The following is a 26,668-nucleotide window of genomic DNA, read 5'->3' on the forward strand; positions in this document are numbered from 1 at the left end:
ACCACCCTTGCTATAAAGTAATTACTCTGAAAAAGTAGTTAAGAAGGAGATTCTGGCCTGTTGCTATGGCGTGTTTTGGTATTGTTCCTCATGGATTATGGCTCCCACTTGAATTTGATAAATGATCATACATCTATGAGAAATGGTTTCTGTTTCCCAGTTATAGACACCACCCTTTCTTCTGTTTGACGTTTATCTGATACTTACCTGTGCATGTGTCATCTGTTCTAGTAGTATTCTCTTTGGTGCCTAATTTCTACCACCATTTCTAAATCAGGACAAGAGAAGAAAGTACTGCGCCTCTTCATGGACACCGTTTCCTAACCCATGACAATGGAACCCTGGAGATCCTGGATACAAAGAAGGAAGATACTGGAGCTTACACCTGTTTGGTCACTAATGCCCTTGGAAAAAGTGCTATCACTGCTATTCTGGAAGTCCGAGGTAAACCAGTACTCACATTTAAGTTACACAAATCGTCACAGCCCTTTACAGTTTCTATAGTACATTTTACTCTTGGAGGTTTCCTGTTTATAATGTGTTATTTAGAGTTTAGCAGACTTGGTACTCCATCACAAACCTGCTCAATTATGAATTAGGCAGATCATCAGCTGGGGCACCACCATTGGAAAAGTTACTCTGATGGAGCATGAGCCATCAGAGCTGGTGTATCTGATCTGATAGGTCTAATGTCGTTTATTCTGTCTGTCTTTTTACCTGGCGGTACCGAACAGACAAAAAATAAATATCCTCAAAATTGGGAGAAAACTCCCAGGGTGTGGGTGACAGTAGTTTTTTTGGTTTTCAGAGACAAACTCTTGTTTCTGATAAACATAAAAGTTTGGGGCAATGCTGCCTAGAAGATGGTGGCTGTGCACGAAACTTTCAGTACCTTTACAGGATATGCTGTCATAGCGACTCCTGTGAATGGACGGAGGTCACTGCTGGACTGGTGGTGAACCCAAAACATAGTCGTCTTATGTCCATCAAAGTGGCAGATGTAATATCCTCCGCCACTGTGACAGAGTAAAAAGCACTGTATGCCAAATCAAGCTCTAAGTCTTTGTTGTTGTCTGATCAGATATGCTATGTCTTATGTTAGTAGTTTATTCCTCCTGAAATTCTCTTTAGCACTTTTACCGTCAATTTAATGGAAAGCAATTAGATTTCCTGGCACTACTGTCCTGGCACGTTGTCATATAAACTGTGGGGTTAAAGTCAGAGCAAAGAACTTCCTCTGTGTCACTTCTTATGATGACACTTTGCTAATTAAGACGCATCCTTCTAAGCCTGCTTCATCTTCATATATTTAACCCCTTTCTTGTGGCCCCGATTTTCCCGCAGTGCGGCACTTCCACAAAAATATGGTTGTTGTTAGACTTGTCAGCCTTAGGGTGGTTTCCCGGGCCATTGGCCGACGGCAGCACTGGGGAGGTAGTGCTGCCGTCGGCCAATGGCTGACGGCAGCAAGGAAGGGGTTAAAACAGGCTTCCTAACTCAAACCTCCAACTACTTATTCTGACTCCAAAGAAAGAACCACCATTCTCATCCTATGTTTTATCCTGTTCCAACAATCAGACAAATTAGCTACCTACCATTCTATAAATGTATTGCTTCCTATTCACAGGTGGGCTGTAACTGTAGATATGTTTTTGTGTGTAAAGACTGTTGTTGTCTCCATTTGTAGTATTGTAGCTTCTGAACCTTGAAAAACTTAAATTCTACATATGGTCAGCACAATATAAAGTGCTTTGGGTTATCCCTGTAACTGTATCACAAACCAATAAGTACACTGTCATTGCTTCCTTAGGTGCCACTAAAGCCACAGTCACACCAGAGCATCCCCGTGTACTGAGATCACAAACTGTGACCCTCCGATGCCGCACTGAGGTGGACTCACATCTGAAGAAGACCTTGAAATTGTCCTGGAAAAAGGATGGCGAAGATCTTGAGACAGAAGAGACGATACCAAGCAGGTAGCAAAGAAATAATCAGTGCTTTATTTGTTCTTTCATTTCACAGTCCAAAATCTGACTGCTTACCACCAAAGCCCAGAATGTTTTCAATGTCCCCCATTCCTGCTCTCTTTCATCCACCACTTTCACTCAAGAACTGTGGTTTCTCCTGGGATGCATTTTCTTGTTACCCTCTCATCTTACCCTCTTTCTCTGTCCAAAGCCCTTCAAACATGTTGTGCTCAGTCAGGTCCTTCACTGCTACCTCTCTCTTTCTTGAGCTCCCCATTCTTCATTTCTTAAACATACATTTTGCACAACACTCCATCCCTCTTCATCTTCATCTGTTTTTTCCTTTTACTTGCTAAGCCTCTCTTCTCGCTCTCTTTTTCACTCCTCTTCGCCCATCAACCTAACCCTCTTTACTTCTCTTGTTTTTTCCATCCTAGCTTGTCCAAGCCTCCACTCCTCGTTAAAGCAAGATCCTATCTCTTTCCATTCTACATCACATTCTTTTCCTCATTCACACTCCTTCACCTTCTTCCACCATCACAGTGATATTCTTCTGTTTCCAATTTGCACTGTTCCCATCATGCCATCTTGCAATTCCTTTACACTTTATCCTATGTAGTTCTCCTCTTTACTGTTCCATTTTCCACCCTTTGCTTCAATGATATCTGATGGATTCATGAAAAAGGAGATCTTTGAATCATGTATTCTTTCTAAAAGCTCATTGCGGAAGCTAGAGAAGACTAGAATAGAGAAACAGAAGTTGAAGGATAGTGCAAGATGGAAGATGGCTAGTTACATTGTAAGAGGAAACTTTTGTGTATAGTGTATTAGAAAACTGTAGTTGATTACTCATGTGCCTCAAACATGAATGCATTTTGGAACATAGCCCTTAACAAAGGGCACATGGTCTCCAGCGTCTGCTGCTGTTGTCTTTTAATGAAGCTACGACGAATCATAGAAGGATCTGTCAGAACAAAAGTCCATGCCACCTTTATTTGCAAATGTGCATCTTTCTTTTCGAGGCATACTGGCAAAAGTATGAGTTTCTACACATCAAAATCCCAGCAAAGAATTATGAAGGTTGTTTATATCAGGATAATTACTCATTCGGCAAAAAGGGTGCATTAGCACGTTATTGTTGATAGCCCTTTTCAGGTAGACCGATCCCTAAGGAAAAGCATTTGGCAAAGAACCATGGGGCTGATTATGATGACGATGAACCCGCCACCGACAGGCTGTCTGTGGCAGTTCACCGCGGTCGTGAGGCCATTTTCTACCCGCTATATTATTATGGAGGGCGGTACCGTGGCGGTCGGAAATTTCGACAGCCACACATTCCGTAGGGCTCCTTGCGCCAGCCGGTGAAGTGGATGGCCTCCCTATTCCTAAATTGGCAGAGGTGCCTACCAGGCACCACCGTAGGTATTACGATGGTCCATACTTGCCAGCCTTTCCATAGCAATTCACCCACCATGGAAACCCTAGCAGGGATGGATTTTGGGCACTTTGGGTTTTGGTTTGGAGGGGTGCTCCCCTACATTTCCCTGCACCATGTGGCAGGCACCTCGTGGTGCCTTCCAAGTAGTGCAGGGAAATGTAAAAGATGGGGCGTACGACCACCATGATGGAGGTCGCATTGTAATCAGCCTTGTAGGACCGCCGCCTTGTAGGCGGGCGCTCCCACTTCCTGATGTGATGGCGGACAAACTTCACTCGGTCCGCCATCGTAATCACCCCCCATGTTACCAACCTTAATATGGTTAAAAATGGAGTGGATTTATGGTGGCAGGTAATAATGAAGGCACCGTCGCTCATGTGTTGCCATCTATACAACAAAATCACTAACAACTTAAAGTTTACTGACCCTGCAACATTTTGGCCCCATAACTGGAGAGTTTTCCATCATTCACAGCTAGTGCTGCTAACCAAAAAGAGAGATAAATTATGTACAGAGGTATCAATTCTAATCTTAAATGATTTGATGAATTGTCCTTAATTATAGTGTGACTTTAATTATAAAGTAGCTTTCAAATTGATAGCTCACTATCTGTGCTGGCTGTTTCTGAACCATGTTGATGTATAAGGTACTGAAAAGTGCCTAGAATCAAGACCTTGCACACATTCAAACAATTTCCAGCCTGAGACGGAAAGGTGGAGAAAAATAGCATCTTCAGACTAGAACCAAAATGAATGGGCCCATGAGCTAATTCTCTGTGTATGTTTAAACAAGAGAAACATGAATGAGAAATTTGAAGACTATGACAAGGACTCCTCTACTCATTCCTCAGTTAATGGTTTTATGTCATGCGCCTGACCCACGTGACTTTTGGGCACTTTACAGAAACTAAGAGTGATTTAGAGATTTATTTACAGGTGTATGTTAAGCACTCATGTACCAATAGATTCTTAATGAGTGCAAATCCATGTTTAACTTTAACAAAAAGTGCTAATACCGCCTTAAATATGTCTACAGGTAAAAGATGTTTGTGTGTGTGTAGAACTACTCACTACCTTTTTAAAATATTACATTTCATTTGAAATCACTATTTTTATTTTGCATATTTTGCTTGTACTAAAAATTGACATTGTAACTTTTGATGTAGTGACTCTGTAAAACTAGGCATGTTTTTCCTTCCTGCGTCTGGTTACAACACTTGTGTTTCAAGCTGCACACATTCTATGATGTGCAGCATTATTTAATTTGGATCTAAATAAGAGTTGGGTGTAATCCTTAATTGTGTTATTTACAGTGTTTAATTTGTAAAATGATAAGTGCCAGGGCTCTGACACGGAGGCAGCTTCAGCTTGCTCCCAAGTTTGGGGTGATTAATGATTGTGTAACTGAATTTGAGCTTCAACTCGAGCACCTGCTTTACTTTCTCTATTAGTGCTTCCTGTTGAAGCTGACTTTTGTAACTATTGTAGAATGGCTCTGGCAGCTTGCAGGCAGCTTGCCGGCGCCATTCCAAAATAGTTACAAAAGTCAGCTTCAACTTTTGACCCAATCCGTTCCGCTCGCGGATTTTGCGGGAAATTCGCGAATCTCGCGGATTGCGACTTTGCCGAAAATCCGCAAAATCCACGAGCAGAACGGATTTTCCGCCCATGCTTAGCTTGAATCCAGTGGCAAAGTGAGCAAGGAACCCATGTCTGGGCATACCCTGCCAATTGGGGCAAACAAAGCAAACACAAGGAGATGATGGACGAAGCACTGAAACTTTTCAGACACTCACCCCTAGTCACAGATCTGGGTTGAATTCATCATCGTTCTTTAGCTCTCTCAGACGTGGGTCCCGTGCTCACTGCACCACTGTCTTCAAGCTAGCTTGGCTGATGAGGGGTGAGTGCCGGAAACCAGTCCCAGGATGCTTGTTTCTGGTCCAGGGAGGACCTGGCTCGGCAGTTCAAAGCTGGAGAATTCCCATAAGGAAGAAGGTCAAGACTGATTTGCATGGTCCAAACTGGGGTGGCATGGTGAGAAATAGAATGATGGATTAAGCCCAGGCCTTTGTGACTGGGGGTGAATGCATTGTATAGCATTCCGTCCATCATTTGTTCCTTTTGTATTTGTTGCCCTAAGTGGGAAGGGTATGCCCAGACGTGGGTCCTGTGCTTATTGCATCACTGGATTCAATCTAGCCTGGCTGATAAGGGGTGATTCCCCAAAACTGGTCGCAGGTTGCTTGTTTCCAGTCCAGGGAGGACCTGACTTGTAACATCGGGCTGGACTGTTCTCATAAGGAACAAGGTCAAGACTGATTTGCATATGGCTGGATCCAAACTGGGGTGGGTGGTGAGCAAAAGAACAATGGATTAAACCCAGATCTTTGTGACTGCTGGTGGATGTTTGCATTGTTCAGCATTCCTTACATCATTTGACCTGTTTGACTTTCTAAATATTGCATTTTCAAAATTGTAATTTAAAATATGACTTCACTGTAAGTTTGGGTTGGGTTCCAAAGACACCAAATATGAACTGGTTACCTGCTCCCAAGTGGAAATGACAGCCTATTAATTCTAATAAGGTAACTCCAATGGTATCCTATGGGAGAGGTAGGCCTTGCAGTAGTGACAAACGAATTTAAGAGTGTTTCACTACCAGGACATACAAAACTTAAAAGGAAATGCCCTAAGTTTTAAATGCATTGCATCCTGCCCTCTGGGCTGTCCAGGGCCTACGTGGGGAAGGTTTGGGCCTGGCAAAAGACTCCTTTGTTCCAGGTCAAAGTCGCAATTTTAATCTACACAGACACAGGCTGCAATGGCAGTCCTGAGATGTGTTTAAAATGATACTTAAGTCGGTGGCACAATTAGTGCTGCAGGCCCACGAGCAGCATTTAATTTTCAGACCCTGGGCGCAGGTAGTGCCACCTTACTAGGGACTTACAAATAAATTAAATATGCACATTGAGTATAAGCAAATGTTACCATATTTTAGGGAGAGAGCGCAAGCACTTTAGCACTGGTCCTCAGTGCTACAGTGTGCAGAGTTCTAAGAGTCCCAAAGCCAGCACAAACGAGGTCAGCAAAACAGGAGGTCTAAAGACAAAAAGTTTAGGGGAAAATCACACCAAGGATGCTGGGTCTAACACAGGCCATAGCCAGTCTGCTGTCAAGAGGAGACAGGTTATAGAGGATTATCTGAGTCATGTTGTTCAAGGAAGAGGAGAGAGTCTTCCTATCAATTCCTTAATGAAAAGGATACCTTCTTCCACCATGAAAATAAAAGGGACACCTCTAAGTTGCCTCATCAGACTCTTGACCTGAAATAGGAGTGATGTCTGGCTTATGATTGTTTGTAACCTCTCCTGCTCATACCCATAATCCTCGCTGTTTGAAAGAGCAGTACCCCTGTATTCCCATACATGATGCTGCCGGGCCTAATAAGTGGACCCTGCTTTATCCCAGTTTTTCTGCCTCAATGAAAGAGATTTTCCAGTTTCGCCACAAGCATGCCTTTTCATTCAAAGGGTGACCCTATCCTCTGAAAGAAGAGGTATGCATGTGCTCTTATGTGAAGTGGAAGAGGTAAGATATGCCCATGCTGGTGCACAAACACACACCCTATTAATGGAAATAGGTCCTCTCCTTCCTCCTATTAGACAACACTCTCAGAATTGAAGGCAGACCCAAGCTAAATGCTTATGAGATCTGCTACTGCAACTATCATATGGAGGTACATACACTAAATTCCTAGATCATCTCAATATGTCCTTCTGCCGCTGTTATTTTGGAAATTTTTAAAATTCTACCATTGAGAGAGGAAGAGATGAACACCGTCAAAAAGAACCTTTTTGATTGCTTAATCAAGTGCCACATTTTCATAAAAATTGAGAAAATAAAGCAAAAACTGATTATGCAAAGGAAGAATGAGGTAAACGAATCTGTGGGGTTCCATAAAACACAATGCATAGTAGTAAAATTTGGAACTTGGCTTGTATCCCTTTTGTCATTCATCTATTCATTCTGTGCTGTGCCCTTTCAGAATCCTTGTGGATGCAGACACCTTGACTATTCCTGGTGTGGCATTGGAGGATCAAGGCGTGTACTCCTGCGTCGCTAGCACGTCCCTCGACAGCACCATGGCAGAAACCCGCTTGGTCGTCCTTGGTAAGAACTACTTTCACTCGGTTATGCAAATGTTGCTTCTGTTCTTTTATGTCCTACTTTTCACAAGGACTGGAATCATCTGCAGTTTTCAGCTCGGGAAAAGTCCCATAACCCAATTTAAATTGATCCCTGTGGTAATCACGAAGGTGATACCCCAGCACTCACTAATGCAAAGATGTAAGTACATGCTCAATGCATACTGGGCACAGTTGTTATGATGAATGATTATGGCACATGAATACAGTCTTTGGAGATAAATTATGCCTTTGCTTTTGAAGGTGAAATGATGACAGAGTCGAAAAGGATCTGAACATTCGTGGTATTTTATGTAAGGGAAATGTCAATTGCTGCATCTCAATGGCAAACCGTAAATGTAATAATTAGAGGCTGATTCACAAAGATGTTGCCTTGAGTAAGTGTGTTTAGTCTTGCAATACCAATGGGTTTTCACCTGAATCCCAGGTGAGCACTGTATACGTCTAAAACAATGTGTTTGACTCTTGTCTTCTTTTGTGATTATCAAAATGGGATACAGAGTCCTTACAGGTTTTCTAACATTAGTTGCAGTGTCGTGAGCTGTTTTATCATGTTAAAATTACCAGACCTTGATATGTTTAAAGTTCTATTTTGTCAGGTACTTGTATATTGTGATGTGTTATGTTTTATTATGCCTATGGCCTTATGTAAGAATACTAATAAAAGTACAAATGTTGTTTTACTCGTTAATGTATATTTTCCCCTAAATAAGAAGAATGTCTATCTAAGATATAATTGAAAACAAATCTCAGTGCTTTGCTCCTCCCCTTGGGATAAAATGTTGCAGCGTTCCACACAAAACTGCAAGCTACCACGGTGCAATGCATCTGTGGCTAATGATGGCTAGGCCACTTTTGTTTTCAACTGTTAACAATTGGGAAGTGTGAAGTGGTCTATGCACATGCAGTTAATTAGGGGACCACATTGGCGACAGTAAAACGGCTGAACATGTAAGGCCAATGCACAGTGAGAAATACCCAAATGGTGCACACATCAAATTGGCTGATTACAAACAGATTATGCCCTTAGTGCTGGAGGAAGGATGTATGACGTTACAACGCATGCTTTTATCACGCATGCCTTTACAACGCGGTTTTTACAACACATGCCTTTACAACGCATAGTGCTTTGGGGCGCTGGATAGTGAATAGTTTAATTTACTTTTCCAACTCCTGTCCCCGTGGAGAGTAGGGAAGGTGTTGGATAGTACATTAAACCTATTCCCTATCCTAGAGCGCCCCCCAGCGCAATGCGTTGTAATGGTTTGCATTGTAAAAGTTGCGTCGTAAAGGCACTGCGTGGTAAAAGTTGCGTTGTAAAGGATGTTCCCCCTGAAGGAACGTTTGGATAAACGTACTGTAGCCTGGGAAACTGTCTGCTTAGGGAGCATCTCTTTCTCAGCAGCTCTAGAGCAAACATATATCTTGCAAACCCTCAGCATGCTCAGCAAAAGCAAGAACTTTGAAGGGAGAGCTTTTTGGATCATGAGAGATGCAAACAAAATGTTAAGCCCCGCCCATAGTTGTAAGTGAAAAATCATTCAAGGAAAAGCAAAAGTCAACTTTCGTGTAGCTACTTAATTAGAGCATATACAGCCTTTTGCAGCTTCCTGTCAGTGATTTACTAGTTACCTGCCATTAGAGGGAAAACCTTCATGCAATGATTTTTTTTTTGCATAGCGCAACGGCCATAGTATATAACAAGCAAGCAATCATCAAATAAAATGGGTGTTCTCATGGTATACCTCTACTCATTCGAGGTTTCCAGCCTAATTCATGGAATTCACCAATATTTCCAGGTGTAGGCCGCGATATCTGCGATGATCACACCTACCCAATCAATGCACCTTTTAGCATTTCACTCACAAAAAAATACCTGCTTGAGTAAATCCTTTTTATGAGCGTAAACCAACCTTTGTAAATATGAATATGTGTTTTAAACTCCTGAAAAGTTCATTTTCTCACAAAAACTAAACTTCGTTTGAATCTCAAGACTAGGCACATTTTCGACCAGATAGCAGTGTCATGTAGTAGAGGAGAGCTAGCTCCATATTCTACAGATCCGTCTTGTATCATTTGTTATTTCTGATTAGTGCCTTACTTTTTCTTAACACTGGTTTTCTTAAAACGTTTAACATTCATATCTCCCGTCCCCTGAATGGATTTTATTAGTTTTTTTATATTTTGCTGACTAACGCTTTTTTTTTAGCTTTATGTGGTTGGAATTCTTCAGTAGCGGCTGCTACCGGATTCGGGTGGTGGGGCGGGGGGGTGGGGAGGGGTGAAACGAGGTACGACGACAAAGAAAAAATAAAGAAAACACTTACCTGAAACAGCCAGCCGCCGCCTCTCCTCTGTTTTCCTTCTTCTTCCTTCCTGCAGTCGCAGCTGGCAGCAAGAAGCACCTGGACCCAGGTTCTCCTGAGCCAATCACAACGCTGCAATGCAGCGCTGTGATTGGTCTGAGCCCTGTGGATTAGCTCTCAGATGGGCAATGGGAGGCTTTGCATGTTCCTCACCAGGCTACGTAATACAACCTGGTGGGGAAGATGCAAAGTGTGCAGGACTGTTTGGGCAGCCTGGGAGGGCCGGTCAAACAGTCATGCCCAATTAAGAAGGGCAAAGCACTCCTCTCAACTGCAGTGATCAGCTCCGCCCGCGCGAGAGCCATTGACTGCAAAGGACACCTACAATTATAATAACAATAGTTACTATCATTTTAGTTTCCCTTTTGTTCAGTGCTGCAACGCTCCTCCGCCATAGTGAAAGAGCCCCCTGGAATTCTTTCCATGGTGTTTTAACCTTTATTGACTGTTTTAGTTTTGTTAAACACTTTACAAATTTTCCTAATTTAGGCCAGTCTGCTCTGTTATAATTCCCAGGGTTTAAATTATTGAACTATGCATTTGACCTTTTGGGATTTTGGGGCATATTACTTGGTTAGGACTCACATTCTCCTCAAATATTAACCCTCCTTATTTATTTACACATTTCCTGACTTTGTTTATATTTTGAACATTTGCCAGAATATGCTAATTGAAGAATTTGCCTACATTCATATTTTTGTCCATATGGCTAACGGTTTTATAACAGTTATTTTCCAATAAGCTTTTTTAGCATGCTGCAATTTGCCATTTCCCCTTTCCAATAAGCCATTTGAAATAAGCTAGTATTACTTTATTGCTGTAATCTGAGACAAACAACTGAAGGACTGGCCATTCTTAAGAGATGTTAAATATTAATTAAAATAGTGCTTAGCACCCTATCGAGACCCTACTTGTGCAATGAGGATAGCATAGGTTCTCAGAAACAGAGATTGCCTATGGTTACAAAAGATTCTTTATATCAACAATCATATAGTGGTTTATGATATATCAGTTTATGGAGTAATGATCCCATGCCTTCTCCAATTTGCGGTGAATTTCACTGCAGGTATGTATAGTAAGAGACATATAGAGACTTCTAATGCTTTGCTTCACAGATGTGCATTTCTTTTTTGCAGATGTACCAGATCCACCAAGTAACATTCACCTCTCAGAGAAGGAGAATCGAAGTGTCCGTCTCTCGTGGCAAGCAGGAAACAGCCACAACAGCCCAACGAAAGGTGATACATTTTTATAGGACATAATGGAACGTGTGGCAAGCATCTACAAATATAATGTTACATTCTACTAAGGTCTATGATATGCTAATAGTCTAGTAAACACCAACAACATTCAAAGATATTGTAAGACATAGACATTTGTTTGGGGAGATGTGTGGCATAGCGGGCAGAGCAGCTGACTCCGGAGCACAGGGCTCACGGTTCGATCACCGGCGGACGCTCAGCATCATGTGACTCTAGGCAATACTTCACTAAGTCATCCCGATAGCTCCCAGCGCCTTGAGACCCTCAGGGGTGAGTTTGTGTTTTACAAATACCCTACACATATCTTTTGCTAGCATCTGTTAACATTGTATAATAGTGAAAAACTCTCAGAAGATATGAGAGAATGGTTCTGGAGAGGGTCATTTTTGGTTTTTCCTCTAATTCTCAGCCCTAGGTGGAGACTAGCAATTAGCAGCTTCACCTACGTTTTGAGGGCCAGTTAGTTCCAGCCTCAATGTTTCTTTCCAAATGGGACATTCCTTCATCGACCTGGAAACCTAAACTAATATTGTGATCACAAATTTAGCCTATCGATATATTTTTATGGGGCAGAATTAAGCATCACCAGACATGTAAAACAGTTTTGTTAGATACAAAGATTAAGAATGGCATAAGACTCAAAGTAAAATATGACTTAAAGTTTATACACTCATGTCACTATTACGAGACTGTCACAGATATATGGCAATTACAGCAACCTATGATCATGAAAGTGTAATCTGTTTTTGCTCATGAGCACAATTCAGAAAGGGCACTTGGTAGGAGAGTTAGCAAGCACTATGCCTACTGCTTCTGTCATCAGTTGGAAGGCTACCAGTAGAAAAAGTACATTGCTGGGAAAAGTGGAAGTAGAAAACTAAAATGGAAATCATTCTGAAAGTTATTTTTCATGAGCAGTTAGACATCTTTTAGTAAGACACCTAATTATTGCTATATAATACAACAAACATAAATTAGTATTTTATCCTGGTCCCTGCAAGTAGTTTAAAGAAGTCCAGTTCTTTTGTACAGTCAGCACAATAGTCTACCCACACTCATGCATCCACCAAGTTCAATATCAGTGAATCAATTAAAGCTATCTTCATCATCATCATGTGCATTATCATGATATGAAGGAACTTTAAGGGGATGACAATATAGATGAAATGAGTTTCAAAATCTTCAGGTTGGTTGCTATTGAAGAGACACTAAATGTGTGTTCTTTCATCACTCTAACCTAAGTCATTTTCAAAAACCGATACATAGTACACCCATTTGACGCTCATCTTGTAAATGTTTAATATTCAGTGCTGATCCGTAGACATGAAGTATTCACAAGCCTAACAGCCTAGGATTCCTTGGAAAAATTCTTGGAATAAATTGGCTTGCACCTGAATTTACCCAATAAACAGGACAGGGTGAGTGCCTTCTACTCTCAGTCAAGCAGGCAGGGGGCTCACTGGTGTTCCACTCAGAGTTGAATAGGAGTCCTGTGTGTGCCATTTAGATTTGAGCTGATCAATACCGAAAAATCTAAGAGAGTGACATCACCTGCAGGACTAGGTGTACGTCACCTGCATAATTAAAAATTAAAATGTGAATGACTTGACTAATTTCATAGGTGTACTTTAAGAAATGGTGGAATAGAGTAGAAGTTGTGAACTCTCAATCCCATGGCTTCAGATCTGGTTGAGCGTGATGACATAGCCGGTTATTGCACTCACCCAGAAGGAAATTATTCAACTCATTCTAATGCTAAATCTTTGATAGCAATTTCTTCCACTCTGTTGAAGTAGCACCTGGTAGCTGCCATAGTCTCAGGGCACTGAAATACACTCATAAGTCTCAAAGCATCCAGTACAGTTACAACAACAGTTTTTCTACCAGCTCCTGAGGAAACACTGCCCTAATAGCTCCAGGCTGCGAGTGGCCACTTAAAAGACCTGGAATATATTATTATTTGAAGTTCCATCAATTCTGAGTCGGCAGGAAGGGCTCTTATTTCACAAAAGTGAGATTTCTTTTGTGGATTTTAATTACCAATTTTAGGAACTTCGTTCTACTTCAAAGATTTTGGGCCGGATTCACAGAATGAACTTAAGACTCAATCCTAAACTTACTACTATTTTGGTATTCACAGAACGCACTTACAACTTTTGGCATTCACAGAATGAACTTACTACTTTTGGTATTCACAGAAGTTAGGATTTTGTCTTAAGCTTGTCTTAAGTCTGTCTTAAGTCTGTCCTAAGTTTGTCTTAAGACAAAATCCTAACTTCTGTGAATACCAAAAGTAGTAAGTTCATTCTATGAATGCCAAAAGTAGTAAGTGCGTTCTGTGAATACCAAAATAGTAGTAAGTTTAGGATTGAGTCTTAAATTCATTCTGCGAATCCGGCCCATAATCCGGATGTTTTGCACAGTACAGTATAACTGAGAATCTAATGCTAAACTCCGTATAATGCCAATGTAACTCGTCATAAGGAGAATCATAATTTCTACTGCTGATGACTTTGTGAAAACCCTTCTAAATAAGTAATTGGAACCTTGTTTTTGATCTGTAATTAATGGCAGATCTGAAAATGGATTACTGGCAACGTAGATATCTTTAATCAGACTGTGTCAAGATGGCCTGAATCTTTGGCTATAAAAAAGTGTGTGTTTTATCACATAGAGAGCTGGATGCGAGTTAAAGGCATTACATGTTTGCAAATCATACAATAGATAAAAAAGCTTTTCTTTTGAGTGGTATATTGCTCAATGTCTGTAGTGCAAAACTGTTAGCATTTTCAGCAGGTAATGGGTTGGACTAACTGTAGTTTGAAATTTAGTAATATTCTCTAAAATATTTCCATTTACGTTTGCCTCGCCTTGTCTTTGGGAAGATTGCACAGCCTAGTAGGTAATTACATTTCTGTATGTTTAATTTTTACACTGTTAACAGATAATCAAAGCACTAGGTGGTGTTGAGAGTGGTCTGTGGTAACTGTATTTAGCACTGCTTGAAGTAGCTCTATATGCAATTGTCAGACACTTCGGGCCCGATTCACAGAATGAACTTAAGACTCATTCCTAAACTTACTAATATTTTGGTATTCCCAGAATGCACTTACTCATTTCGGTATTCACAGAAGGCACTTGCTCATTTCGGTATTCACAGAAGTTAGTAGTCCTAACTTTAGAACTCCTAAATGCCTTCTGTGAATACCGAAAGTCTTAAAACTAGGATTACTCTCAGTTTAGGAGTCCTAAAGTTAGGAGTCCTAACTTTACTACTACTAAACTGAGAAAAATCCTAATTTTAAGACTTTCGGTATTCACAGAAGGCATTTAGGAGTCCTAAAGTTAGGACTACTAACTTCTGTGAATACCAAAATTAGTAAGTGCATTCTGTGAATACCGAAATGAGTAAGTGCATTCTGTGAATACCGAAATGAGTAAGTGCATTCTGTGAATACCGAAATGAGTAAGTGCATTCTGTGAATACCGAAATTAGTAAGTGCATTCTGTGAATACCGAAATGAGTAAGTCCATTCTGTGAATACCAAAATAGTAGTAAGTTTAGGATTGAGTCTTAAGTTCATTCTGTGAATCGGGCCCTTCTTTTGCAAAAATGTTTGACCCAATCTCTACTATATTGATCTTTCTCAAGTGGCGTGTCAGAGTTTCACCTACAGAGAGCTATCGCCTGTCAGATTTCAAAGACCTATTTTGGAGAATACACAGGTTTACCTTGGCCTTAGAGCCAACACGTTGTTTGCCATTCGTTGGCTTTCTTGTCTATCACCTTGCTTCTTATTCTGTGTCCTTCCTGCCTCTGTTAGCTATTCTCTGTCCCTGTATGAAAGTGGGTTACTAGTTAAGAGGTATGAAACCTTACTCAAGCAGCAATCACCGCAATTTTTGTTAGGGTGAAATCATGTGCAAACCCAAAATAAGCCTCTGCTCAATCTTTGGATCGCTTCCCACGGGGCAGTTAGTCTTAACTCAGAGGCAATGTGTAAAGTAACTATGCATTTCAAACTCTAGTAACTTGGAAACACCACACATGAAACATTCAACACCAAATTAGCAAAACAGTGTAAATATTAATGAATAAATTAGGACCACAACAACAAAAATCCAAATAATAGAGCTGAAGAAATGCAGGTTTAAGTGCAAATAGTGCCAAAAGGCACATAGGGCCAACACTGGATATCCTGTCGCTCCAGACGGATCAAAGCCTCAAGTTCAGACTGTCAACAATGGAGCACGGGCCGGCTACAGTGATCCAGTAAGGCATGCTGAACAAAAGCACGTGAAATCCTGTTTGCTGAGTGTTGCAAGGGCTGCTATCGAGGATGAGTCGCGAGACTGAGGTAGTGCAAGGTCCAGGTCAGCCTCGCATCATGCGGCGTCTGTTCCTGGGAGCTACAAGGCTGTCATGTGAGATCCTGCTTCGTCATTGAGGAGGCTGTTGATGAGAGAAGCTTACAAGCGAAGGCTGGTTCTGAAGGTACAGTGGGATTAGTGAAGCGAAATTCTGCATTGTTGTCAAGGCTGCCATCAATGAGAGGTTTGTGATTTGAGGGCCTGCATTGAGGATGCATCATGCAGCAGTGGTACTGATTAGGCTGCAGGCTGCGCTGGTGATGTGAAGTTCTTGCGACGGGAAAGTCCAGTCAGCAGAGGTGATGTATCAGTTCTGCTTGGTCCACAGTTGGGTTGGTAGAGCACTTTCAGGCCACATCCAAGGGTCCAGGAGAGGGGTGACATCATTTGTAACCAGCAACTGGACTCACTGTTGCAGAGTCCAGCTGCTGGTTACAAGAAGCTAGCCCTTGGAGTCACTCTGGTGGTCCTGAGTTCAGACTGCAAGTCCAGTGCCTCTCACCTAGGCAAAAAGGCAGCTGCTCAGCACAACATGGCAGCAGTCCTTCAGGTGAGCAGTCCACCAGAGTAGCATTCCTTTCTACGGCGCAGCAGTCCATCTTCCTGGCAGAGTCTTCCACAGGTGCAGAAGTTAACTGAAAAATTGGGGTCTTAGGTCCAATATTTAATATAAAATTTGCTAAAGTCTAATTTTAATTTTAATGAGAAGACTGGAGCTTGTAGTAATTATTAACTAATCTCACTATAAGTTAACTTGTGATGCTTTAGCGTGCCTGCTTCATATGTCGACTGTGCACCATTCCGGGTTGTCTGTTACATACATTTCCAGGATCTACCACACCTAATGCTTTGGTAGATACTTAGAATGAGCTCTGGTCCACACTAACAGAAGGTGGTGTGAACCAAAATATCCTTTCTATCATGAAAGCAGATTAGTGTTCATGGGTATCAGTAACTGACCTTTTAAAAAGAGACACCACATTTAAAGAAGCTTCAAATAAAGAAGCTTTGCTTCAGAATGATAATTGGTCAGATTACACTAGTGCACATCACATAGATGCTCCTTTTCATTGATGCTTTCCAGGCCTGTCCTATAACCGATATCTTAGCTGAGATCTGTATTGTTGTGCAATAGTGAATACTTTTAAATGACTAATGATGGAGGTCATCAATGCAAGATTCTTTGAACTACAGGGTGATGATACCAGTGATGGTAATGCAAATTCCAGCTGGCATCTCAATTCATTTTTCTATTTATTATATGTTATCGTTCATGGAATGGGAAATACATATGTTACACCCATATGTAGGCTCTCCTTTTCCATAGGCTCTCCCCGATCCAGGGGATTTTCCATTCACATTTAACTGCTGTGGCCCTTTGATCATGTTCACTACCTTATGTGAGCGGATGGTAAATGTGATCAGTGGCGACAAGAAGTTGATGAGGTGGGATCTCGGTATAGGGAGCATGGAAGAAGTCAGAGCTTGCAATCACTAGGGTTAGTTAGTATTGCAGGTGTAATAACCTACAGAGAAAAGAAGGAAATAGTGAAGGGTGCATGAAGAGGTGTAGGAGGCCGGTATTAAGTTGGAGGAGATAATTCATCTAAAAACACATGAACTTTTCCAACTGATCTTTGAGATCCAAGACAACGTAAGAAGAATCTCAGTTCTCGCTATTAATGTTCATACTGAAGATTGTCCTCAGTGCTAACTAAAGTCTTTTTGCTACTGCTCCACCCACTCATCCTGAATGCTAATTGTCTTCATCCAATCAAGAGCCTTTTTGAAGAATGTTCAGAAATGTATGTTATGGCACTTAGTGGACCCAAAATGCACTCTACTGTGCTGAGTATTTATTGAACTTGCACTTTACTTTGCATTTGCTTTTATTATTTTTACATATTAAGCATACATCTGTAGTAATAGAAACTGAAAATTGAATTGCATTTATCTTTGGGGTGTTTTACGATTGTTTCCTTTGTTAAGAACGTTTTGATCAGGTCATTCTTTCAGTCACATCAATTTGTATTATCCAACTTTGTTTCTTGCAGAGTTCGTTGTTGAATTTGAGGAGAGCAAGTGGGAGGCTGGAACATGGCAGGTCATGGCCAGGGTCCGAGGAAATGAGACGTCAACAGAACTGTCTTTAACACCAGCACTCAAATATCAATTCCGCGTCACAGCCGTCAACGAAGTTGGGCGAAGTCAGCACAGCAAAGCCTCAGAACGCTATGATACTCCTCCTGCAGGTTCGGTGCCACAATGCATTTCCCTCATTAGGGCACACAGCTGTGCTGGGAGGGTGGGTATGGCTTCACTTTAAAGACTTTGAGGTTCCGAATACCAGGAATAAACATATTTGTAAACAACAAGCCTGATCTCAGAGGGAGTCTCAGTTTCATATAGAAGAACATTGTGTGAAACAACAACACCCATGTTGACAGGGGGGAAACAAAGCAGAGATTTAAGATGAAGGGAAATATTTAGTGTGGCATGCAGCCAAGGTCTGATACAAGCCAATATACTTGGATGCTATGTTCAAGGGAAGACCATGGTATTTTAAAAGTCCAATTAGAACAAAACGTATGTGTGTGCCCTGGTGTACATCAATCACTCCACTCATTTGTATCAATCTCATAATAGCAAATTAAGTTTCAAAGGATATCAGATTTACTAGAACACAATTAGGCAGATTGCTGAGAGAAAGATAACAAGAGACATTAGGTGGGCAAAGTGCAAGATGGGTCACAGAATGAAAATCAAGTGAGTGAGAATGAGGCGTGTGTGTGTGGCGTTAAAATTAGCATTAATTGGATGTGACAGGGATGCTTGAAAGGGAATAGGCAGACTAGACAGGAGGATATAAAATAAAAGCAATGGATACTGTGGAAAGAATGGAGATAAAGATAGCTGGGTGAGAGAGTTTAAGGAAATGTTCTGCCTGCAAAGGGTGCTGAATAAATAGATAAAAACAACTGCACTGGACATTTCAGAATACATGTGGGTGTCTCAAATATTGATGAAAAAGAGGTCCTATGAGAATGTGCCCGGGAAATAAAAGTTGTAAACCCACATAATTGGAGAGTAAGAAAGGTCTCATTTGTCCTTCAGAGGGACACGCTTTTAACTCTAGCTGTTACTCTCACTAACTCACTAGCCAAACTCAGGTTAGGCAAACTGATGCCAATGATAGGTTAAACTCTCTCAGCCTACATCATATAATGGCTGTGAAGGCATTTTTGTTACTTTACAAGCTTATTTAGTTGCATCTGTCTCTGAAGGCAGTTTCCTTCAGAATCATGCCTAATACATTAATTGGAATTAACATAGACTCCAAGGCAGATTACATTCAGTCAGTCACGTACACTGGAAGCAACTTCTCAGAGACTGCTTTTTGAAACTGGGGTGAATGGCAAATTAGAATTGACTGTCACTCTCAGCTTGGGGTACCTATGTACACATGGCAGTGTAGCAATTTTTGCTTTTGATTTTTCAACTTGTGAAGTCACATTTTAGGTACATTTGCGCACCTTTGGTATTCTTGCAAACACACGAGGAAAATAATATCCTTTCTTCCCATTTTAGTGGCCAATAACATCCCTCAACACACACTTCGAACTAATAGCCAGTATGGGCAGCATTGCCATAACAAAGGTGCTTCAAACACAAGTCAATGGATGTTTGCCACAATCCATGTGATTGTATATTTTTTTCCCAAACCTTTAAGGTGCACATTGACCGTACTAACCATATCATCTCGTTTCATGCCCCTTATCACATTTAGTGTCCTCACACAGTCTTAAATATAATTTTCACCTTGCACAGTTTCAAAGGCTTTGCACAATTTAGAGATCCCTGCCAATAATTTCTTATGTATCTACTGTTGTTATAGTAGGTGCTATAATAATCAATTAATGAGCCACCCAAACTCCCACATGACAGTTCAAGTCCACTTTGCTTCTAGAGAACACATGATCTTCCTGTTGGGTGGTTGCATGTAAAATACATGCTAATTCTCCACACCAATGACGTACAGACCAACATGCTTTCCTAACATTCTGGAAGACACCTAACACATACTTCTTGCATAACCTATGCCATCACCCTCAATCACTTCAGAAGGTCCTATCCTAACAGATTCTTACTCTATCATCTCCCTGATTTTTAATAGCAAAGCTTGTTTTATGACAGCAGGGTTTTCTCTAAATAGTGAGCGATGCAAAATATCTCGATTTCCTGCATTTCCTTCACATTACACATGGTTCCTCTGGGGTAGAAGAGTGTTGTGGGTTGTAGTCTGCCCTGGCAGACCACTGCACATACAATCTCTGTGCCATCAGAAGAAACACTGTAAACTACAAAAGGTTTAGTGTACACCCCTTTACTCCGATTTCCAGGACTCCCTCAGGTCATCAGAGAACTCTTTCTATCATCAGAGCCAAGTGGGACTCCACAGACAGAAAGCTGATGGTCCACCTGAACCTAAACAGGGCAGGGGTACAGAGAGTTTGTCCAATGGGGTATTCCATTTGAAAAGTAGTACCCTATATCAGTCAACTGTTTATCAGGCCCATAGGATTCTGTGCTATAGTCACTGATGACAGACTGAGAGAGTAATTCAGAAAACACAATGCAGTACACAAAATATCATTACAAGCTGCATGAATGACATGAAGTAAAGAATTAAAAGAGTAGCCTGTCATAGAGATTAGGCACTCCTCTTGCACTACCCCAACCAAAAATCGATACGTAATTTAGCAGCCGGGACAGTTGAACAAGGAGCAGAAAGGCAACCTTGCCCTAAATAGTCCAAACTACATGCCCCAATGGCACAAGTTTACAAACTCTCTAAATAATGCTATTTCAGGGTCTGGAAAAATCCTCAGGTCTACCATCTGCGTATCCAGCAAAGTTAACGGCATAGTACCCATCCAAGGTTAGTGGCTCAAGCACCAAAACCTTACAATCCAGACGAGAATTGGAAGTGCAATAAGAAAAAACAAATAAGCAGAAATCCGATCATGAGAGTCACAAAACACCATCATCAGTTAATCTGCCCCTCGTTTTGCCCCAGCCTAAGTTGAGGTATTAAAAGACGTAACTAGTTGGCTCATCTGCCCCGTGGCTACTAAACACATGTGAAGATACTCCATCCTCACAATCAATGTACTGAGAAGGTTTAGTTAGATGAAGGAACACTGGAGAAGTAAGAAGATTCTCCCATTATTTGTAGTAGAGATGCTTTGTTCTGTTTAGAAATGTCTCTGTTCTTACCCCGAGTAATATTCCTTTAGGAAATTGCATTAAGAATTACAATACGACTGTAAAAGTTCTCACATCAAGATATCACATAATTATTGTGTTACTTTATTTGTATTTTGGGAGGTATAACTATCAGCAAAATATATAATTTGGAATTTGCTTAACTTCTTTTATGATGAATAGCTGAAGCACAAGTACAATTATTTCAGACTCCTGTCCAAAACTTAATCTTCACTCTTTTGCAGCCCCGGACAAGAATCCAGAGAGCCTCCATGTGGAGACCAGCAAACCAGATGAGATGGTAGTGAAATGGGAGGTAAGACAACAAGACAAAGAACAGTTTAATCCTTTAGCCACTTTCTTCTCTCGGCACAAAACAAAAGCAAAGGGATAATGGTAAGTAATGAGAATTGAGAGAATGAAGGGAGATTCTGAACTACTGATAAGGGACACAAGGTGAGAGCCAGAAGTATTGATAGAAGAGGCCAAGAAGAGAATGAGGAAAAGGAATAACTACTGGAGAGTGGAGAACAGAAAGGAAGGAAACAGAGTGTCCTGATTGCACATTCAATTGACCAATTGCAAATGGTTTCTACTGAATGCAGTTGCAGCAGAGCAGATTTGAACATTGGAAAATAGCAGTGCATTTGAAGAAACAAGAGCAATTCTACTTCTTAACTAAAAAATCTAACTGATTGTTACAGTATGAAGCCCTAGTACATGCCTTTAGACAGTTGGAGGGGGGAGGGGAGAACCTGAGACCCATCCACTCCTGCAGGCACTGATAAGCCTGGGCGCAGCCAGCCACCAAGTGAAGTGGTTCTATGCTGCCTTGCTTACAGCATCTCTGGATCCACTGGTTGGCTTGCGCAAGAGATGGGAAAGGATACTGGGCGGAGTTGGGAATAGGTTAGTTGACTTGGCTTTTGGCCTGGATAAGCGCAGATAGCATTAGTCTGGAAGTCAGCGCAGGGACCTACGGTTGAACACTGTAATCGGGATGTGATCCACTGGGTGGGTGCTGAGAATAGAATATTGAGCTGGGAGGAAGCTAAAGGAGCGAGGAAACAACCCATAGCTGATTTATGGAAAGAAATGATACTGTCATGGGAGCAGCCGGTTTATTCGACAATGGTGGCTCCTCCACTAAGGCAGAAGAGCATCACCCACTGTGTTGCAGCAGTATAAAAAAGGAAAATTTAAATGATAATAAAATGATGTTATTATCATTTAAGTTTTTCTTATTGCAGCAGCTTTGCAGGTGGGACGGGGCTAGACTGTTCACATCGGAGCAGAGAGAGGAGTGATGGGCCCACTGTTAGTGCTCATGAATAATTAGCAGGCCTTCTTGGGCCGGTCAAACAATCATGCGCACTTTGCATGTTCTCCACCTAGACTGAATTACAGCCTGGGTTGAAAACATGCCCAGGCTCCCACTGCCTGTCTGAGCACTGAACTACAGCATTCAGACCAATCACAATGCTGTAATGCAGCATTGTGATTGGCTATGGGGAGCCTTGTTGCGTCCTGCTTCCTGTTCCCGCTAGGGGGCAACGGAGGAGAAACGCGGTTAAAGGTAAGGGTATATTTTTTCTGTCTCTCCTCCTTCCCCTCCCCACTCTGCCACCCCCAACCGGTGCCAGCCGCTGCTGTCCATAGACACTTTTGTTTGTATGTTATTACATTAAAGTCTACACCTTTCGAGTTACCAGTGCCACATCCCTGCAGCTGCTACAATTGTAAGATCTTTCAAAGAGAATAAACAACTATATTGACTCCCCAACCTCATTCCTCCATGCACATCTACCTTTTCAAATCAAAGTTGAATGAATTTGATTAATCTTTAATTATATTATTTGATTACATTGTTATAGTCCCAACTGTAGCCCTAGCCCTATATCAAATTAACTGTTTTATAAACCCTAAACTTAACACTAATCCTAACATGTTTACTAAATCATTCGTCCCATCAACAAAATTGACCTAAGTATAATATCAACCCTAAAACTTACTCATTTTTAAAGTAATTAACTTTAAACCTTACATGTTTGTTATAAAATTAAATGAATCCTTTCAAAAGCCTTATTAATGTCAGTAGAGCAAATTATAACATAAGTAATCCTGTTTAGATTTCTTTCATGTATATTAAAATGCAAATGAAATAATTTACCATAGTGCTGACCATAACTCATCCCTTAATTCATTTCAATTAATTATATTTTAAGAATTCAAACTGCAACCCTCAATAGATGTAAAGATTAAAAGAGAATTACATAAATATAGAGTATTCCTTACCCTAATCCTTTTACCATTTAAATAAAAATATATATACATTTCCACAGTAATCTATTAAGATCATTTAAATGAAATACATAATCCTTGCCTTTGTTAATTAAATAATAATAATGTTAAATAAAACCTAGTCTCTTAATTGATTTAAATGCCATTATATATACTAAAACACTGTAGTGAAATTCTTCTTAGTGGTACTTTTGATTAAGATTAATCAACATAGGAAGCCATCTAGGTATGACGTAGGAACATCAATTTCATTGAAGTTCACAACCTGTATACCATTAATTAGATCATGTATAAATGGCTTGCAACTGATCAACATGAATTTCTTAAAGATTGATTGGGAACTTCTGAGGATAGGAAGACTGACGTGGAGCAATCAGAGGAAAGAGCATCAGATGAAAAAACCCAGATCTGCTCTGTCATTGGAAGAAACAACAAGGCCAAAAAGTATGGGTAGGTCAGGCAAATGAGTAAAAAGAGGAGTCTAGATGAATAAATTGGAGAGCAGGGACTGTAGACCAGAGGCTAGGACAGAAAATGTGTCATAGGAGAAAGGGGTACTCTACGTAGGGCTAGGGCTAGATCTGGAATTGTGAGGCAGTGTGCTCACAACCCCCATTCTGTTTAAAAGGCTCCCATGAGCCAGCAACCCCAGATGATTTTTCCTTGCTCTCTAATGCTGCTGCTCTCTACTGATGAAGGACTCAACCCAGAAACACCTGTCTAGAGATATACAGCAATGTCTGCACCAATTTTAGTGAAAAACTCCACCTAATTTTGAAGTAAGTTTGAACTGTGTACTGCATTTACCAGGATGCAAAGGGATGAACTGTGCTGGTACTGTGAGGCAGTGTGCTCCCAACCCCCATTCTAGATCTGGAATTTGGTGGTAAATTAAATTCTTCCAATTTCCAGGGCAAACACTAAGGGGCCTGATTTCCTGTACTGTGGTAATTAAAAATTAATTTATTTTGGGAGGAAATTTGAGGTACAGACTACAGAGGAGAATTTAATGACTGCTTATCCTATTTTACTGCAGTTGTTTAGTGGAGGGTTTCAGACTGAGGTATCTGCTCATTTATCACTTCCACTAGAAATTGAATGATTTTTAGTTACTCTTATGGTCTTATGTAGGGTTTGGTGGTATTTACTCTATCTGTCAGGGTGGTGGAGGACATTTCATCTGCTACTCTGACAGATAGTGCACCCCAGATTTGAAGATCTCTGCCAGCCCCGCAGTGATCTCTGTACTTTTAGAGGAACTGCTGTCACAGTGGTTGCTCTGAATGTACCGAAAAATTTGGTGGAGAGTGACCATTGGTTTCGACTACCAAATGTTCTGCTTTTCAAAAACAAACCCATAAAGTGGAAGCTTCTTTTCGTTTTGTAAAATAAATATCTGATGACCCCAACAATCCGGAAGTTTTGTCCCTGTGTGGGGGATCATTATTTTTATTTTATGGCAATGATGGACAGAAAAAAAGGACATAAGTTATGATGGGATGTTTGATGCCTTTAAACTGACAGGCCATGGGAGTGAGCTTTCTGTTGATCGAGTCTATGGAGTACCACTTAGGGAAAGCTGATGGTTCATCCGACATACAATACAACAGGCAGACCAAGAATTTGGTGGACAGGGTCATGTTTGTGATGGAATACCCTGTCCTCCAAACTCCAAGTCAGACCTTAAATAAGTCCCTAAAACTGTGCATACTATATATTTGCAGTAAAATATAGACCTAAGAAACACCAATATTGAGCAGCCTCATGAGTGATTTTATGAGATTTTCTCCAAATGTCAGGTTTACACCGAATCTTAGATAACTATATACCACAGAAAGACTTTGAACAAACAAGATTAAAAACAAGACTGATTCTGGAGATACCCAATAAAAAGAAGACAAAGATAAAAAAACAGAACTTCTCTTGCCTGAGCCCCAGACAATGTAACCAGTCCTAGGAATCCATAAGAACAATCACAAATACCTGGCATTCTGTAAAAATCTAAAAGCATACGTTTTCAAGCTTTTTCTGCAATTGTTTCTCAATTTATTGGTAGGTAAATGTATGCTGATTGCCATAGATGGTCTTTGCTATACCTAATGAAACTGATATTATGTATGTTCTCTGTATTCAAATGTTTTGTGAAAAGCTCTCCATTGCCCCTGTGGCCAGGGTTGCGCTATATCAAAACCCGAAATACATAAATAAATATTTAATTGGTAAAAATTCCCAAATTATTTAATAGGCATAAATATCATGTGAAGCAAGATTTTTGATAGCTTAATAGTCCGTTCTGAATTGTTTTGCAGCCTCTGAAACCAGCGGAGCACAACGGACCAGGTCTACAGTACAGAGTGGTCTGGAGGCAACAGGGAGTACAGGATGACTGGGAGGAAGAGTACACCAAACGCCACTGGTTTATTGTCAAGAATACACCCACCTACGTCCCATATGACATCAAAGTGCAAGCTGTCAACCAGCTGGGATTAGCGCCAGAGCCTCTTGTGTTTACAGAATATTCAGGAGAAGACAGTGAGTACAAAACTCCATTAATTTAGGAATAGTAGAATCTATTGGGTTGTTAACAATGCTTCACAGCAAAATTCTGACAAGGGTTTTAACTTTAGACTGAACCAGATCCAATGTGCCCACAAACTTCAATGCCATGACAGTAGCCCATTGTATTTCTGTTTTAGTAGGTTTTGGATCTTGCAGAGGTTCATCCATTGTCCTAATTTCCTTCAACAGTGTAGAGAGATATCTTGCATCTTGCAGGCCTTAGCACAAATTGTGACCATTGTATGTGATGACAAAGCAACACATTTCTATATTGAGTGTCTTCTAAAGTTTAGCAGTAGTGTTCTGAATTTTAAATGCACCCTCTTCAACCTTTCCCTTGTTTTGCCAAAGGCACTACAGTTGCAACATATATTTTGATCTTCTTAGATATACTGAATGTTCCAATCCATGGAAGCAAATCTTTTAGTGTTGTTTGATGATAGTGCGAGTTCATAATTGTGCACACTAGGGCATGATCCTTTGGTATGGCGATGGTTGGGGAGTCTTCCTTACATGCGTCAAGGCTTCCTTTCCAGTTATTGCTCTTGCTCATCTTTACTTTTTGCCTACTCATACTTGACCCTTTTTTCGTCTCCTCAATTTTCATTCATGCTCGCCCTCACCTCACCCTCTACATTGTCTTTACACTTTTTCCCCTGCTTCCTCTACGCTTCTGCTTTCCCTTTTCAACCCTTTCTCTCTTCCCACTCAATTCTATTTTTTATGGGTATTCCCCATATCTTTCGCATGTGATCCCTGTCCCTTCATAATCTCTTTCCGACTTCCTGTGCATTTTCTCTTTCATTCTCTCCAGCGTCCTGCTTACCATCTTCCTTAATCCTTACTCTTTTTCTACTTTCTTTTAATCCCTTTTTCTGGAAGTATCTCCTGTATCTTGTTTATGTTTTGTCCAGTAGTAGCCAACAAAAATT

General features: G+C 40.8%; 1 protein-coding gene across 3 annotated transcripts in view; it reads left to right on the forward strand.

Moving 5' to 3' along the window:
• Positions 1-26,668, forward strand: part of CHL1 (cell adhesion molecule L1 like) — a 449,119-nt gene that overhangs the window by 331,027 nt on the left and 91,424 nt on the right. For all 3 annotated transcript variants that reach the window (XM_086939199.1, XM_086939197.1, XM_086939198.1), the window contains 7 exons: positions 278-444; positions 1,811-1,976; positions 7,453-7,577; positions 11,115-11,216; positions 17,666-17,863; positions 21,122-21,192; positions 25,487-25,709. In XM_086939199.1, coding sequence (XP_086795325.1) covers positions 278-444; positions 1,811-1,976; positions 7,453-7,577; positions 11,115-11,216; positions 17,666-17,863; positions 21,122-21,192; positions 25,487-25,709 — 1,052 coding nt within the window. The remainder of the gene's footprint in view (positions 1-277; positions 445-1,810; positions 1,977-7,452; positions 7,578-11,114; positions 11,217-17,665; positions 17,864-21,121; positions 21,193-25,486; positions 25,710-26,668) is intronic.

Source organism: Lissotriton vulgaris, chromosome 9 (assembly GCF_964263255.1).
Source record: "Lissotriton vulgaris chromosome 9, aLisVul1.2, whole genome shotgun sequence".
In the NCBI taxonomy this organism is placed as follows: Eukaryota; Metazoa; Chordata; class Amphibia; order Caudata; family Salamandridae; genus Lissotriton; species Lissotriton vulgaris.